Source organism: Leucopleurus acutus, assembly GCF_964270905.1.
Source record: "Leucopleurus acutus genome assembly, chromosome: 1".
In the NCBI taxonomy this organism is placed as follows: Eukaryota; Metazoa; Chordata; class Mammalia; order Artiodactyla; family Delphinidae; genus Leucopleurus; species Leucopleurus acutus.
Window position 1 is genome coordinate 165,562,015 of NC_139142.1, and position 17,101 is coordinate 165,579,115.

General features: G+C 37.5%; 1 protein-coding gene across 2 annotated transcripts in view; it reads left to right on the forward strand.

Moving 5' to 3' along the window:
* Positions 1 to 17,101, forward strand: part of FANCI (FA complementation group I) — a 76,678-nt gene that overhangs the window by 785 nt on the left and 58,792 nt on the right. For both annotated transcript variants that reach the window (XM_082855019.1, XM_082855020.1), the window contains exons 2-3: positions 2,086 to 2,188; positions 8,134 to 8,206. In XM_082855019.1, coding sequence (XP_082711145.1) covers positions 2,105 to 2,188; positions 8,134 to 8,206 — 157 coding nt within the window. In that variant the 5' untranslated portion in view covers positions 2,086 to 2,104. The remainder of the gene's footprint in view (positions 1 to 2,085; positions 2,189 to 8,133; positions 8,207 to 17,101) is intronic.

Sequence of the window (17,101 nt, forward strand, 5' to 3'; positions counted from 1 at the left end):
GGAAATTCCTTAATCTCTCTGAATCCCAAAAGATCTTTATCTAAATTGGGAGTAATAACACAGACCTCATAAGGTTGGTGTGAGGATCAAATTAATGAGTGTAAAGTGCTGGGCCCAGGGTCTTGCCCATTGTAGGGATTCAGTCATTCATTTGTTCAGCAGATATTTATTGGGCACCTTTTATGAGCTAGATACTGTGCTAAGTACTGGAGGTTCAGTGTTAAACAAAACCAGACAGGTTCCCCTGCACTCCTGGAGTTTGAAGTGGAGTGGGAGGTGTAGTTCTTAAGCTAATAATTACAAATGTAATGTTAAAAGTGTGGTGATGGTGAGAGAGATTACAGTTGCCTTGAAAGAATGTAATAGGGGAGTGTTTAATCTAGACTGAGCTTCTAAGGAAGTGTGGATTGAGCTGAGATCTGAAGAATTTGTAGGAATTAACAATAAAAGATTGGCAAGCAGCAGATGAAAGGAGGGGTATTTGTGTAAGTTCCAGACAGAAAATCATGTGTAAGGGTCTGTGGCTAGAGGAACTTGGGGGTTTGAAGGACTGAAAACGATTCAGTGTGCCTGGAGAATAGAGTGAGGAAGGGGAGTTAGCATGGACCAGACCTTTTTATCCTGAATTCAGGATTTTGGACTGATATGAGAGTAATGGAAAGCCACTGAAGAGTTTTAAGTTAAGGATGGAGATTGAGGGAGGATAAGTCACATAATCTGGTTTGTGTTTCAAAAACATTGTTTTAGCTGCTGTGTGGGGGATAAGTTAGGAAACTATGCAGTAGTTCAGGTGAGAGATGATGGTGGCTTTGGAGTAATGTGGAGGTAGTGGATCTCAGAGAGAAGTAGACTTGAGAGATGTTTTAGGGAGGTAACATCAACAGGACTTGGTAGTGGATGTGGAGGATGAAGGTGAAGTGGTTAAGAATGTTGTCCAGATTTTTGGTTTCAGCAGCTGAGTGGATGATGGTACAATTTATGGAGATTGGAAACGAAGAAATGCAGGAGGAGGAGCAGGTCTTCTTTCCATCAGTGTGCATTTCCCCCTTCCCATAATACTCCCATAGCTACACACTAACTCCTGTCTGTCTAATGTGCTTCCATTTCACCCTTTCCTTTCTACTCCCCAGAGTCACCACCCTAAGACAGGCCTTTGTCACTACCACTAAAATAGCCCCCAGTAGCCTCTTAGCCTCTGTTCTTCCTCCTTACTCCCTCCCTGCTTTAATCTGCACATTGATGCCAGATTCAGTTTCCTCAAACACTGTTTCAATCTTGTCAGATTATCTTTTACTACAGAAATTTTTGTTGCCATCTATTATTTACAAAATAAAATCTGAATTCCTTAACCTGGCTTTTAAGAGCTTGTGCAGTTTAGTCCCACCCTTTCTTTGTAGCTTTCCTACTCACTACTCCCCTACTTGAACCCTCTACTACTCATTTTCCCCAAATAAATTTTTCAGATTCTCTTATGAATGCCTTTGTTCATGATACTCTCCTTCCCAATAATGTATACCATGTGGTTATCTTGACTGTCTAAATTTAATCTTTAAGTTCCAGTTTAAGCTTTCCTCTGCTGGGAAGGCTTCTTGATGTTTGAGCACACATTTATTTCTTAGCCTTGTTAACTTCTCATTTGTTTTTACACCATTTAATTGGTATAAATGCATTTACAGTGCTGTTGATTTATTCATTTATCAAGTGTTACTTTATTATATGTTATAATATTCTTGTGTATGTGTCAATAATAATTTATTATATATTTGCTGTACTGTTAAATGATAGCTTTGTTCTGGGCAGCATACTGGGTAGATGCTTAAAAAAAATGTGGCTTGGAATTAGGAAACCACTTGATTAGACTACAACTTTCTAATAAGGAAATTCCAGGGAATTCTCAAGATTATTTTGGTTTGGATAAGAATCACCTACTCATACTAGTTGGTAATCCTTAGCCTGTTGAGTACCCACTGTGTACGTAGTCTATAATATGTATGAAATACTCAGTTAACAGGTAGAGAAGGGAAAAAAAATCAAACTTGTTTCCTTCTGGAAGTTTGATCCAGCTCTGACATTTTCCCTTTCCAGTTTCTTGATATGTGCAACAATGGACCAGAAAATTTTATGTCTAGCAGCAGAAAAAACAGCAGACAGACTGCAAAAATTTCTTCAAACCCTGAAAGAAGATGATGTGAGTATTAGGAAGGATGTTCTGCCAAAAGCAAATGTCAAGCATGATAACAAATTCAAGGGACATGTGAGAAAAATTAATTCTGCCACTTCATCTATCCCCCACTCTCCTTAGGAGACAAGGATTTATTTGGTAACAACTCATAGATACAAAGAAATGGGAGAGAGGAAGAGATATGCACAACTTAAGGGCATTTGTGTACATTTATACAACTGTATTTGTTTGTTTGTTTGTTTATTGATTGATTGCTGCAACGTGCAGCATGCAGGATCTTAGTTCCCTGACCAGGGATCAAACCGATGTCCTCTGAAGTGGAAGCGTGAAGTCTTAACTGCTGGACCACCAGGGAAATCCCTACAACTGTATAATATTTAAATGACATTTATGCAACCGTATAAGCAAATTAGTACACTTTTTAGTTCTTAGAACAATCCTATTTGAAAGCAATATCCAGACTGTAGTTATTGATGTGAGACATTAGATTTGCCTGTTGATGCTTCATTTATATTTTTCCCTAAAGAAGTTCATAAGTAGTAAGATATTTTGAAATTATTAGGAAAAGTGAAAAACAACCAATTTACATTGTGTCTTCACTATATGATTATAAAATGGGACAATAATTACCTTCTATGTTAGGCTTTCTAATCTTTCTCTCCTGATATACTTCTCCTTATTCCATTATAAATGATCTCAGCTTATTCAGATCCCTACATGGAAAATAATCCCTCCTTAAAATTAACCTTAAACATTAGTATATATGTATAGACAAATTAAGACTTTGAGTATTATTATTGTTCTTTAAATTTCTTTAATGTTATATCTATTTATTTTTGGCTGCATTGGGTCTTCATTGCTGCGCCTGGGCTTTCTCTAGCTGCGGTGAGCAGGGGCTATTCTTTTTTGTTTTGTTTTGTTTTGTTTTGTTTTGCGGTACGCGGGCCTCTCACTGTTGTGGCCTCTCCCGTTGAGGAGCACAGGCTCCGGACGCACAGGCCCAGCGGCCATGGCTCACGGGCCTAGCTGCTCTGCGGCACGTGGGATCTTCCTGGACCGGGGCACGAACCTGTGTCCCCTGCGTCAGCAGGCGGACTCTCAACCACTGCGCCACCAGGGAAGCCCTGGGGGGCTACTCTTTGTTGCGGTGCACGGGCTTCTCATTGCAGTGGCTTCTCTTGTTGCGGAGCACGGACTTTAGGTGCGCGGGCTCGGTAGCTGTGGCTCACAGGCTGTAGAGCACAGGCTCAGTAGTTGTGGCGCATGGACTTAGTTGCTCCACAGCATGTGGGATCTTCCTGGACCAGGGATCAAACCCATGTCCCCTGCATTGGCAGGCAGATTCTTAACCACTGCGCCACCAGGGAAGCCCCGAGTGTTATGTTTTTAAGGAACTTTTTATGTGCTAGTTTTTGTGGTCATTGAAGCTAGGTGCATCTTAATCTTTGTTACCTTATGCTAACTGGGAATTGATACAGGGATGTGCTCTGATTTTTTTTTTCTTTGAAATTATCCAGAAATTGCTTTTTGTGGCACTTTTTAAGACAGCCTTTGCATGAGTTGAGAGTTGAATCATCCTATAGACAAGTTACAATTTGGTTGAAACCTGCTTTCTATTTATTTATTTACTTAGAATTTTTATCTTACCTGCTTCCAAAAGGAATTTGAGGAGGCTTTAACATTACACTATAAAATAAGTAAAAAATAAGAATTAGAACAAAACCCATGATAGATGCTATGAATTACTTCTCTGATTCATGCTTATCACAAAAAGAATTCCTATCTTGGTTTTTGTGAGGATGAAATGAGATACTGTATGCATCTAACATCTAATAGACCCTCAATAGGCATCCAGTAGACGCTGAGTAAATATTAGAAAAGGTCCTTCAGCTCTTCCTATTTTAAGTTTCTTCACCAACATGAACACAGTCCTCTGAATATTTCTGTTTTGTTAACATTACCTTTAAAAATTTTGTACCTCAAATTGAACACAGGGCTCCACATGTGTTCTACCACTAGAGTAGAGGGGCACTAATATTTCCCTAATTCTTCCATTAATGCAGAGTCAACTTTTTGGCAGCAATATTATATTATTGTCTCATTGCTCTTACAAGCAACTAAAAACCCCAAGTCATTTTTGCATATAGGCTAAATTTCCTTCATCTCCGAACTTCAATAGTTAGTTCTTAGAACCCACATTAAAATTTTTATTTTAAATCTGTTACTTATCTTTTTAGATTAATTTGATTTCACTCCATCAAGATCTTCTTGTTGTATCCTGATTCTGTTGACCATTGTATTAATCATCATTTTATATCCTCTGTAAATTTGATAAGCATTCCAGCAATATATGCATTCAGTCCATGTGATAAAAATGTCCATAGAAGATGTGCTTAAGAGTAAAAAATTATAAAACACATAAAGCAAGTCCATGACAAGGAAGACTGACATATCCAGCAGTGGGAAAATTTACATTCAAAGATTTAGAGAGAATAGAGGAATCTAAAAGGGACTGCTAGAATAAAAGTAGAAGTTAATAAAGTGGAGAACAGTAGTTCAAATTAATACATAAAAATCCTGGTTCTTTGAAAAATAGACAAAACTATTAACTAATCAAGAAAACAATGGAGTAAGCACAGATATACTAAATAAGAAATGATATGGGGGAAATAACTATTCATATAGAGAAAAATCACAAAAATTACTAAGAGACTACTCTATATATCTACTACAAATAAATTTGAAAATGTAGATGCAATGGATAATTTCTTAGGAACATACAGTTTAATTAAATTGACCCAATTTGAGATGGAAAGCTTAACCAGATCAATTTCTATAAAAGAAAAACAGAGTTATCAAGCAATTACTTGACACAAAAATACCAGGTCCAGAAGTTTCATAGGAAACGTCTACCAAATCTTTAGAGATCAGAGGTAAGAGATAGTCCCGATGCCACATAAATTGTTTTAGAGTATATATAATACATAAGGAAAAATGTGCATATATAAGGAAAACTTCCAAGTGCTTTTTATAAAGTATAACATTGATACCCCAAACCTGATAAAGACAGTTTGAAGGGGCTTCCGTTGGTCAAATTTGAACATTGAAATAATCAAGTTCAGTTATGAATTATAAACCACTGAAAAATATAGAAATTTGTGAGTCCGTATTGATAATAAATGATGAGGAGGGCTCTTGCTTACCACAGAGTTAGAAAACCATCATTTGGCAACCATCATGATAAAGATTGGATCAGGCAGGAAGCATCAGTGGATGCTAAATCCAGGAAGAATTTTTTAACTCTTTGTTTTGAGTTGATTTTAGACTTACAGAAAAGTTGTAAAAATAATAGAGTTTCCACCTATCCATCTCTGTTGGTGTCTCTTTTTTCTTTACATTTTCTCCCTGGATGATCTTACATGTTCTCACTGAGCTCCACTTTGGCATATTCAGTTATCGATTTGACATCTCCACTTGGATATCTTAAGAGTAACAGTTCTGAGCGCCACATCAGATCTGCTGAATCAAAAACTGCACGTGGAGTTCTCTGTTTTAACAAGCCCTCTGGATGATTTAGATGCTTGCTTAATCCGAAATTTTCACCATATCTGTAAATGGTGCCACCATCTACCCAGTTAGTTGCTTAAGCCAGAAATTTGAGTCCTCCTTGATTTCTTCTTTTCCTTCATCACCACACCCATTTCACGTCTAAAGCATGAGGAAGTCTGTCTTACTCCATTCAGGCTGCTGTAACAAAATACGGTAGACTGGGTGACTTATAACAACAAGCATTTATTTCTCATAGTTCTGGAGACTGGAAATCCTAGATGATGGTGCCAGTGTGGTCAAGTGAGGGCCCTCTTTTGGGTTGCAGACTTCGCATTATACCCTCATATGGTAGAAGCAGCCTGGGGGCTCTGTGGGATCTCTTACAAGAGCACTAATCCCATTCATGGGAGTTCCACCCTCATACCTAATCACCTCCCAAAGACCCCACCTCCAAATACCATAACATTGGGTATTAGGATTCTAACGCGTGAATTTTGGGGGGACATAAACATTCAGACCATAGCGAAGTCCTACTGATCAAGCTCTCAAATATATCTTCAGTCTACGGATCTTGCCCAAATTTTGATGGGGTTACATCCCAATAAACCCATTTTAAGTTGAAAATATTCTAAGTTAGAAATGCATTTAATACACCTAACCTACCAAACATCCTAGCTTAGCCTAGCCTTACCTTAAACGTGCCAAGAATGCTTACGTTAGCCTACAGTTGGGCAAAATCATCTAACACAAAGCCCATTTTACAATAAAGTGTTGAATATCTCATGTAATTTATTGAATACTGTACTGAAAGTGAAAAACAGAATGGTTGCGTGGGTACAGAATAGTGTATCAGTTGTTTATCCTTGTGATCCTGCAGCTGATTGCTAGCCCAGGAAAAGATAAAAATTCGAAATACAGTATCTACTGAATGCCTACCACTTTTGCCCCATTGTAAAGTTGAAAAATTGTAAGTTGAACTGTTATAAGTTTGGGGCCATCTGTACTTTTCTTCGTCTTACAAAGTACTACAAACTGAGTACCTTAAACAATAGACAGTTATTTTTAAAGTTCTAGGAACTAGAAGTCCAGGATGACGGTGTTGGCATTGTTGGTTCCTGCTGAGGGCTGTGATCATCTGTTCTGTGTGTCTTGCCTAGCTTCTGGTGGTTTGCTGACAATCTTTAGCATTCCTTGCCTTGTGTCACCCATGGTCTCTGCCTTCACTTTTACATGGCATTCTCGCTGTATGTGTTTCTGTCCAAATTTCCCCTTTTTCTAAGGACATTAGTCATACTGGATTAGGGCCTACCCATATGACCTCAAGCTTAACTATTTACACCTACAATGACCCTATTTCCAAATAAGATCACATTCTGAGATGCTGGGGGTTAGAGCTTAAACATGAATTTTGGAGGGGGACACAGTTCAACTCAGGACATCTCCCCTGCCATTACCTTGCTGTAGGCCACTATCATCTCTCATTTGATCACTGATAACAATCTCCTAACAGATGTCCCTATTTCACTCTTAAACCCTCCCACAACCTATTTTCTACAAAAGGAATAAGACTGATTTTTAAAAAAAAAGACATCTATATATCACTCTCCTCTTTTCTCGTTAGTTACTTCTGTTGCACTTAGAGAAAATCTAAGCTTCCTATCATGGCCTACAAGGTTCTTATTATCTGGTTCTTGCCCATCTCTCCAAATTCATCTTGTGCCACTCTTTTCTTACTACTCTTCAGTCAAATTGGTCTTTTTTTTTTCTTCAGGCCATCCAATATGCCAAACTCTTTGCTCCCTCAGGGCCTTTGCACATAACAATACCTTTACCTGAAGTGTTCTTCTTTCCTCCCTTTGCATAACTAGCTCTTTCTCATCCTCCAAGTCTCTATAGAAATGTCACCTACCTCAGAGAAGCTTTCTCCCTGACTACCCTAGCTGAAGTTGCTTCCCTTTCCTCAATTATTGTCTCAGTCTTTTGTTTCTGTTACAAATTTCTTTTCTGATTTTTTTTCTTGTCGTCCTTTTCCCTCCTGCTCTACTGTAAACTGAGTCAGATTATCATGTTCATCCTTGTATCCCTAATGCCTAGGAAGAAGAACATGTTCAAAGAGTATTTGCTGAATGAATGTATATTCCCAAGAACATAGCTTGATACCTAGTGCTGATTAAATACTTAATAAACGTTTGTAGAATGAATGTATGAATAAATTTCAGTCTTGACAGCCCAGCATCATGTTAAGTCTACCCTGCTATATGTAAATAAATACGTTATTTGTGATACCTGGAGTCTCTGAAGGATATGAACTTGACAGATGTGTGTTTTTCATACCGGGAGTTTAGGTCATTCAGGTAGGGAAATTGTTGCCAGGGACTTGTAGCTTTTTCTTTTCTTTGCAGCTGGCTAATCTCCTTCAGAATCAGGCAGTGAAAGGAAAAGCTGCTGGAGCACTCCTGAGAGCCATCTTCAAAGGTAATAATAATGCCACTTCTATCTCTCTGGATTCATTGCTATATTTGTTTACTTTGGGTGCATATTGCTACCTTTCTTACTGTTTGATGCCCCACTGAGACTTTTCTGTTTTGGGGGTTTTACAGAATCAACTAAAGCAGCAGTCTCCTGTCTTGTGGACATAAATAATTTTGCTATAGGGGGTTGAAGTGGCTATCTGAGATTGGATTGCTGGTTTTGGAGCCTGTAAAGGATGCACGTCATAAAATCCGCTTTGATTTATTTGTGCTTTTAAAATTGTGGAGAAGAGGACTTCCCTGGTGGTCCAGCGGTTAAGACTCCGTGCTTCCACTGCAGGCGGCATGGGTTCTATCCCTGGTCGGGGAAGTTCCGCAGGCCCTGCGGTGTAGCCAAAAAAAAAAATTGTGAAGAGAGCAGCAATGTTTAATAGTTAACCTGTGCTTAACAAAAGAGGCTAGGGTGCTCTGAGTTTTAATGAAATGGAGTATCTTAGGTGACTTACGTAGAGATTCTTCATTCCCAGTGGGGCATATTTTTATTCCATATCTTGAACAAGGGCCAGTTCTACATTGTTGCTGGTTGTGACTCATAGTTGTTTTATAAATTGTAGTAGAATAAAATTCTACAAGCAAAAATTAAAAGTCGCTTCACACTCTTAGCAGGTAATTTTAACTTGGTTTATTTTTCTTACCCCCTCGAGTAAATTGTGTCTCTCCTTGCAGGGGTTCAAAAACACATCTTCCTATGCATGAAAAAAAAATTTTTTTTAACATCTTTATTGGAGTATAATTACTTTACAATGGTGTGTTAGTTTCTGCTTTCTAACAAAGTGAATCAGTTATACATATGTTCCCATATCTCTTCCCTCTTGCATCTCCCTCCCTCCCACCCTCCCTATCCCACCCCTCTAGGTGGCCACAAAGCACCGAGCTGATCTCCCTGTGCTATGCGGCTGCTTCCCACTAGCTATCTGTTTTACATTTGGTAGTGTATATATGTCCATGCCACTCTCTCACTTTGTCACAGCTTACCCTTCGCCCTCCCCATATCCTCAAGTGTATTCTCTAGTAGGTCTGTGTCTTTATTCCTGTCTTACCCCTAGATTCTTCGTGACTTTTTTTTTCTTAGATTCCATATATATGTGTTAGCATACGGTATTTGTCTTTCTCTTTCTGACTTACTTCACTCTGTATGACAGACTCTAGGTCCATCCACCTCACTACAAATAACTCAAATTTCGTTTCTTTTTATGGCTGAGTAATATTCCATTGTATATATGTGCCACATCTTTACCCATTCATCCAATGATGGACATTTAGGTTGCTTCCATCTCCTGGCTATTGTAAATAGAGCTGCAGTGAACATTTTGGTACATGACTCTTTCTGAATTATGGTTTTCTCAGGGTATATGCCCAGTAGTGGGATTGCTGGGTCATATGGTAGTTCTATTTGTAGTTTTTTAAGGAACCTCCATACTGTTCTCCATAGTGGCTGTACTAATTCACATTCCCACCAGCAGTGCAAGAGTGTTCCCTTTTCTCCACACCCTCTCCAGCATTTATTGTTTGTAGATTTTGTTTGTTTGTTTGTTTTTGTTTTGTTTTATTTTGTGGTACGTGGGCCTCTCACTGTTGTGGCCTCTCTCATTGCGGAGCAACAGGCTCCAGACGCGCAGGCTCAGTGGCCGTGGCTCACAGGCGCAGCCGCTCCGCGGCATGTGGGATCCTCCCGGACCGGGGCACAAACCCGCATCCCCTGCATCGGCAGGCGGACTCTCAACCACTGCGCCACCAGGGAAGCCCCATGTTTGTAGATTTTTTGATGATGGCCATTCTGACCAGTGTGAGGTGATACCTCACTGTAGTTTTGATTTACATTTCTCTAATGATTAATGATGTTGAGCATTCTTTCATGTGTTTGTTGGCAATCTGTATATCTTCTTTGGAGAAATGTCTATATAGGTCTTCTGCCCATTTTTGGATTGGGTTGTGTCTTTTTGTTACTGAGCTGCGTGAGCTGCTTGTAAATTTTGGAGATTAATCCTTTGTCAGTTGCTTCATTTGCAAATATTTTCTCCCATTCTGAGGGTTGTCTTTTGGTCTTTTTTATGGTTTACTTTGCTGTGCAAAAGCTTTTAAGTTTCATTAGGTCCCATTTGTTTATTTTTGTTTTTATTTCCATTTCTCTACGAGGTAAAACTTTTTTTAATTGGTTAAAAATTGGAAACTTGCTAAATGACTGTTTTGTAGAAATATCAGAGAAAAGGAAATAATGAAAGATCAAAAGCAGCTGTCTATACATGCTAAGTGACAGTAATAAGTGGAAGAAATAAGAGTAATTTCTTTCTTGGGTAGACATACCTGGAACAGATTATCATGGCTCCCACTTCTGTAAATAACCTTATTTTTACCTTATATAAAAACATAGATTTGGAAATCCTAGTTTAAAAGTATCATGAATTACCAAGTATATATGGACACTACCTCATAACCATTTTAATCCTGTTAAATCAATGGTGTAAACCAGTAGTTAGCTAATGATGACATTTTAGAAAATTGAGATATAATCCACATACTAAAAAATTCACCCTTTTAAAGTGTACATTTTTTGTTGAGATATAATTGACATTGTACAATTCACCACTTAAAATAATGCATTTCAGTGGCTTTTACTATATTCACAGAGTTGCACACCTATCACCACAATTTCAAGAATTTTTATTACCCCTAAAAGAAACTTTGCATCCCTTAGCTGTTGCTTCCCTAAACTTCTGTTCCGCGCCAGCCCTAAGAAACCACTCATCTACTTTCTGTCTATAGGTTTGCCTATTCTGGATATTTCATATAAGTGGAATCATACAATATGTGGTCCTTTGTGACTGGCTTTCACTTACCATAAGGTTACTAAGATTCATCCATGTTGTAGCCTGTATCAGTATTTCATTCCTTTTTATTGGTGAATAATATTCCATTTTATGAATATATCATACTTGTCCATTCATGAGTTGGTGGACAATTAGGTTGTCTACACTTTTGAGCAATTATGAATACTGCTACAAGTTTTTGTGTAGACATATTTTCATTTCTCTTTAGTAAATAAGAGTAGAATTGCTGGATCATACGGTAACTCCATGTTTAACTGTTTGGGGACTGCCAAACTGTTTTCCAAAGCTGCTACATCATTTTACATTCCCACCAGTACTGAAATAAGGATGCCCATTTCCCACATCCTCTGTCAACACTTGTTATTGCCTTTTTCATTCTAGCCATTCTAGTGAGTGTGAAGTGGTGTCTCACTGTGGGTTTGATTTTCATTTCCCTGATGGCTAATGATGTTGCGTATCTTTTCTTGTGCTTACTGGCCATTTGTATATCTTCTTTGGAGAAATGTCTATTCAAATCCTTTGACCTTTTAAAAATTGGGTTGTCTTTTTTTTTTTTTTTTTTTTTTTGAGGGACGCGGGCCTCTCACTGCTGTGGCCTCTCCCGTTGCGGAGCACAGGCTCCGGACGCGCAGGCTCAGCGGCCATGGCTCACGGGCCCAGCCGCTCCGCGGCATGTGGGATCTTCCCAGACCAGGGCACGAACCTGTGTCCCCTGCATCGGCAGGCGGACTCTCAACCACTGCGCCACCAGGGAAGCCCAGGGTTGTCTTTTTATTACTGAGTTCTAATATTACTTTTAAATATTCTGGATACAAGTCCCTTATTAGATATATGATTCACAAAATTTTTCTCCCATTCTGGTTGTCTTTGCACTTTTTTGATGGTATCCTTTGATGCACAAAATTTTAATGCCTAATACTTAATTTTTTTGTAGCTTGCGCTTTTAGTTTTATATCTAAGAAGTCATTGCTTAATCCAAAGTCACGAAGATTTATACCTGTGTTTTCTTTTCAAAGTTTTATAGCTTTAGCTTTTAAATTTAGATCCATTTTTAGTTAATTTTTGTATATGGTGTGAGGTAGGAGTCCAGGTTCATCTTTCCCCATTTTCAATAGCACCCTTATTGAAAATCAATTGCCCATAAATGTGATGGTTTCGTTTTGGACTCACAGTTGTATTCCGTTGACCTAGGTGTCTCTCCTTATGTCAGTACCACACTGTCCTGATTAGAGTAGCTTTGTAGTAAGCTTTAAAATTGGGAAGTGTGAGTCCTCTAACTTCTTTTCTTTTTTTAGGATTAGTTTGGATATTCTGGGTTCCTTGAGTTTCCATATGACAAGATTAGCTTGTCAATTTCTGCAAGAATGGAAGCTGGGGTTTTGGTAGTGATTTTGTTGACTCTATATATGAATTTGAAAAGTATTGCTATCTTAATATGTCTTCCATTAATGAACATGGAATATCTTTCCATTTGCTTAGGTCCTCTTTCATTTCTTTCAACAGTATTTTGTACTTTCAGAGTACAAGTCTTACACTACTTTTATTAATTTATTCCTGAGTATTTTATTCTTTTTGGTGTGATTGTAAATGGGATTGTTTTCTTAATTTAATGTTCTCAGTGTTCATTGCTAGTGTATAGAAATGCAATAGACTTTTTTTTTTTTTTTTTTTTTTTTTTGTGGTACGCGGGCCTCTCACCGTTGCGGCCTCTCCCACTGCGGAGCACAGGCTCCGGACGCGCAGGCCCAGCGGCCATGGCTCACGGGCCCAGCCGCTTCGCGGCACGTGGGATCCTCCCGGACCGGGGCACGAACCCGTGTCCCCTGCATCGGCAGGCGGACTCCCAACCACTGCGCCACCAGGGAAGCCCGCAATAGACTTTTGTATATTGATCTCATATCTTGCTACCTTCTTGTACTTATTAGCGCTAGTAGTTTCTTCTTTGTGGATTCCTTATAAACAAGATTATGTCAACTGTGAATAGATACTTTATTTCTATTTCAATCTAGATGCCTTTTGTTATTTTCTTACCTAATTACCCCAGTTGGAACCTTCAGTAGAATAGAATTGGTGAGAGTAAACATCCTTCTCTTGTTCCTGATCTCAGGGAAATCTTTCAGTTTTATATTATTGAGTGTGACGTTAGCTGTGGGTTTTTCATGGATGCCCTTTATCAGGTTAAGGAAGTTCCCTTCTATTCTTAGTTTGTTGAGTGTTTTTTATCATGAAAAGGTTTTGGAATTTTCAAATGCTTTTTCTGTGTCTACTGAGGTGATCATGTGGTTTTTATTTATCCTTTACTCTATTTCTATGGTATATTATATTGATTTTCATACATTGAACCACTCTTGTATTCTTGGGTTAAATCCAATTTGGTTATAGAGTATAATCCTTTTTAAAATGTTGCTGGGTTCAGCTTGCTAGTATTTTGTTGAGGATTTTTGCATCTGTAGTCACAAGGGATACTGTTCATAGTTTTCTTAGGATGTCTTTGTCTGGTTTAGGTATGAAGATAATAGTGGCCTTGTAGAATGAGTTGGGAAATGTTTCCTCCTCTTCTTTTTTTTCGAAGAGTTTGTGAAGGGTTGCAGTTAATTCTTTATATGTTTCGTGAATTCACCAAGGAAGCCATCTGGTTTTGGGCTTTTCTTTGTAGAAGAGTTTTGATTGCTAATTCAGTCTCTTTATTTATAGGTCTGTTGTGGTTTTCTATTGTCTTTTTTAGTCAGCTTTGATACTTTGTGTCTTTATAACAATTTATCCATTTCATATAAGTTTTGTAATTTATCGGTATACAGTTATTCATTGTATTACCTTATTCTTTTTATTTCTGTAAGATTGGTAGTAATGCCCCTCTTTCATTCCTGATTTTAGTAATTTGATTCTTCTCCCTTTTTTTCTTGGTCAGTCTGAAGATTTTTCAATTTTGTTGATCTTTTCAAAGAATAAGCTTTGGTTTTCTTGATTTTTCTCTATTCTTCTATTCTCTTTTATTTATGTCTGATTTTACTTTTATATTCTTTTCACTTGCTTTGAGTTTAGTTTCCTCTTTTTATAATTTCTTATGGTGGAAGATTGGGTTATTGATTTGAGATCTTATTTTTTAATACAGGTATTTACAACTATAGATTTCGTTCTAAGCACTACTTTAGCTGTATCCAATAGCTTTTGGAATATTGTGTTTTTGTTTTCATTCATCTCAAGGTATTTTTCTAATTTTTCTGTGCTTTCTTCTTTGACCCATTGGTATTTAAGATTATGTTAATTTCCACATATTTGTGAATTTTCCAGATTCCTTCTGTTATTGATTTCTAGTTTCATTCCACTGAGGTCACAGAACATAAATGATATGATTATAATCCTTTTAAATTTATTGAGAATTTTTTTATGGCCTAATGTGTGGTTTATCCTGGAGAATGCTCCATGTGCACTTGTGAAGAATGTGTCTTCTGTTGTGTGTAGTGTTCTATATAGATGTTTGTTAGATCTGGTGTGTTCAAGTCTATTTCCTTGTTGATCTTCTAATTGTTGTTCTGTTGATTATTGGAAGTGGCGTGTTGAAGTCTCCAACTATTGTTGAATTGTCTATTTCACCCTTCAGTTCTGTTAGTTTTTGCTTTGTGTATTTTGGAACTCTTGTTAGGTGCTTATATGTTTATAATTGTTATGCCTTGATTCTTTTATCATTATAAAATGCCCTTTTTTGTCTTTAATAGTAATTTTTGTCTTAAAGTCTACTTTTTTCTGTTACTTTTAGAGCTACTTCAGCCCTCTTTGGTTATGGTTTTCATGGTATATCTTTTCTAAACAATTTGTATCTTTGAATCTAAATTGTGTCTCTGATTGACAGCACATAATTGGATTTTTAAAAATCTGTTCTGCCAATCTTTGCCCTTTTTTAAAATAAATCTATTTATTTTATTTATTTTTGGCTGCGTTGGGTCTTCGTTGCTGTGCGCAGGCTTTCTCTAGTTGCAGTGAGCAGGGGCTACTCTTTGTTTTGCACGGGTTTCTCATTGTGGTGGCTTCTCTTGTTGTGGAGCATGGGCCTTAGGCGCACGGGCTTCAGTAGTTGTGGCTCGTGGGCTTAGTTGCTCTGCGGCATGTGGGATCTTCCCGGACCAGGGGTTGAACCCATGTCCCCTGCACTGGCAAGCAGCTTCTTAACCACTGCTCCACCAGAGAAGTCCCAATCTTTGCCTTTTGATTGGAGTATCTTATCCCTTTACATTTACCATAATTGCTAAAAAAGTAGGATTGATATCTGCCGTTTTGCTGTTTGTTTTCTTTACGTCGTGTCTTTTTGTTCCTCTGTTAATACCTTGTGTGTTATATGTTAAGTAGGTGTTTTCTAGTGTACCATTTTAATTCCTTTGTAATCTTTTTCACTATTTTTTTCAGTTACTTTCTAAGTGCTTGCCTTGGCGATTAGAACTGACATCTTAACACATTATTGACCGGAGACATATCAATACATTTTTAGAGAGTGCTACAATTAACATCACCATGAGAAGTTGTTAGAGCTTGAAATTGATCAAGGGTTCATTAGACAACTTATGATTGTCATTATCATTCACATTTTGCTCCGTTTGGTTCTTGCTTCAATCTTGTGTATATTATAAATGTAAAATTTCAAAAGTGACACATCATGAAATTTTGAGTGAAAAATTTTTTGGTGAATTTTATGCAGATACTTTCTCTGATTGTCCAAGTGGCATATATACTAGTGTCTCAGAAGATGATAGTTCTTCAGAATATAATTCTGATTCAGACGATGTGAGTATTAGACCAACAAAGAGACAAAAAACCTTAGTGATTGATTCTGATACAGAAAGTGAAAATGAAATTCATGGTGCAGGAGAATGCTCCTTTGCTTCTACAGAAGAGTGGCTTGAAGACAACATTTTACAAAAATTAGAATTTACAGGTGTGTCAGGTCTAACTATTGAATGTAATAACACACAAAGTGTTAGTGAAATAACAGAATTAATTTTTTGGCCAGCCAAAATAAAAGTCACCGGCCACATGCATTAGTTTCTGCAAAAATTCCCCTGGGCAATAATGAGTTAATTTATAACAATCTAGTTCAGATTAATACCAGCTTAGATTTAATAGTTATAAAACTTTGCTCTACATATAGCTTCATTCTCCCCCTTCCTCCTTTGTGCTATTATTGTCCTATAAATTACATCTTTACACATTCATTCCCACCAGTGCAGATTTATAATTGTTGTTTTATGCAGGTGTCTTATAAATCAGGAGAAAAAATAATTACAAAGTACATTTATACTGTCTTTAATATTTTCCTATGTAGTTACCTTTACTGATGTTCTCTGTTTCATGTGGATTCAAATTCTGTCTGGTGTCCTTTCATTCCAGCCTGAAAGACTCCCTTTAGCATTAGGGCAGGTCTTCTGGCAGCAAATTCTCTTTTGTTTATCTGGGAATGTCTTAATTTCTCCATTTTGGAGGGGTAGTTTTTCTGGCTATAGAGTTCTTGGTTGACAGTTTTGGAGGGATAGTTTTTCTGGCTGTTGAGTTTTCAGTACTTTGACTATGTTATCCCATTTCCTTCTGCCCTTCAATGATTTTTTAAAATGAGAAATCAGCTGTTAATCGTATTGAGTACTCCTTTTACCAGATGAGTTGCTTCTCTCTTGTTGCTTTCAATATTCTCTTCTTGTCTTTAACTGTACAGTTCAGTGGCACTAAATGCAATAATTGCTCTATCTAGAACTTCCAGTATTATGTTGAATAGAAGTGGAAAAAGTGGGCATCCTTGTATTTTTCCTATCTTACGGAAAAGTTTTCAATCTTCACTTATTGGGTATGATGTTAAGTGTGGGTTTTTCACATATGGTTTTTTTTATGATGAGGCATCTTTGATTTTGATAGTTTGCTATGGTATGTCTAAATGTGGATCTCTTGGGTTTATCCTGTTTGGAGTTCTTTGAGCTTCTTGAATGTGGGTTTTGTTTGTTTGCTTTGTTTTTTTGGCTGCACTGTGCAGC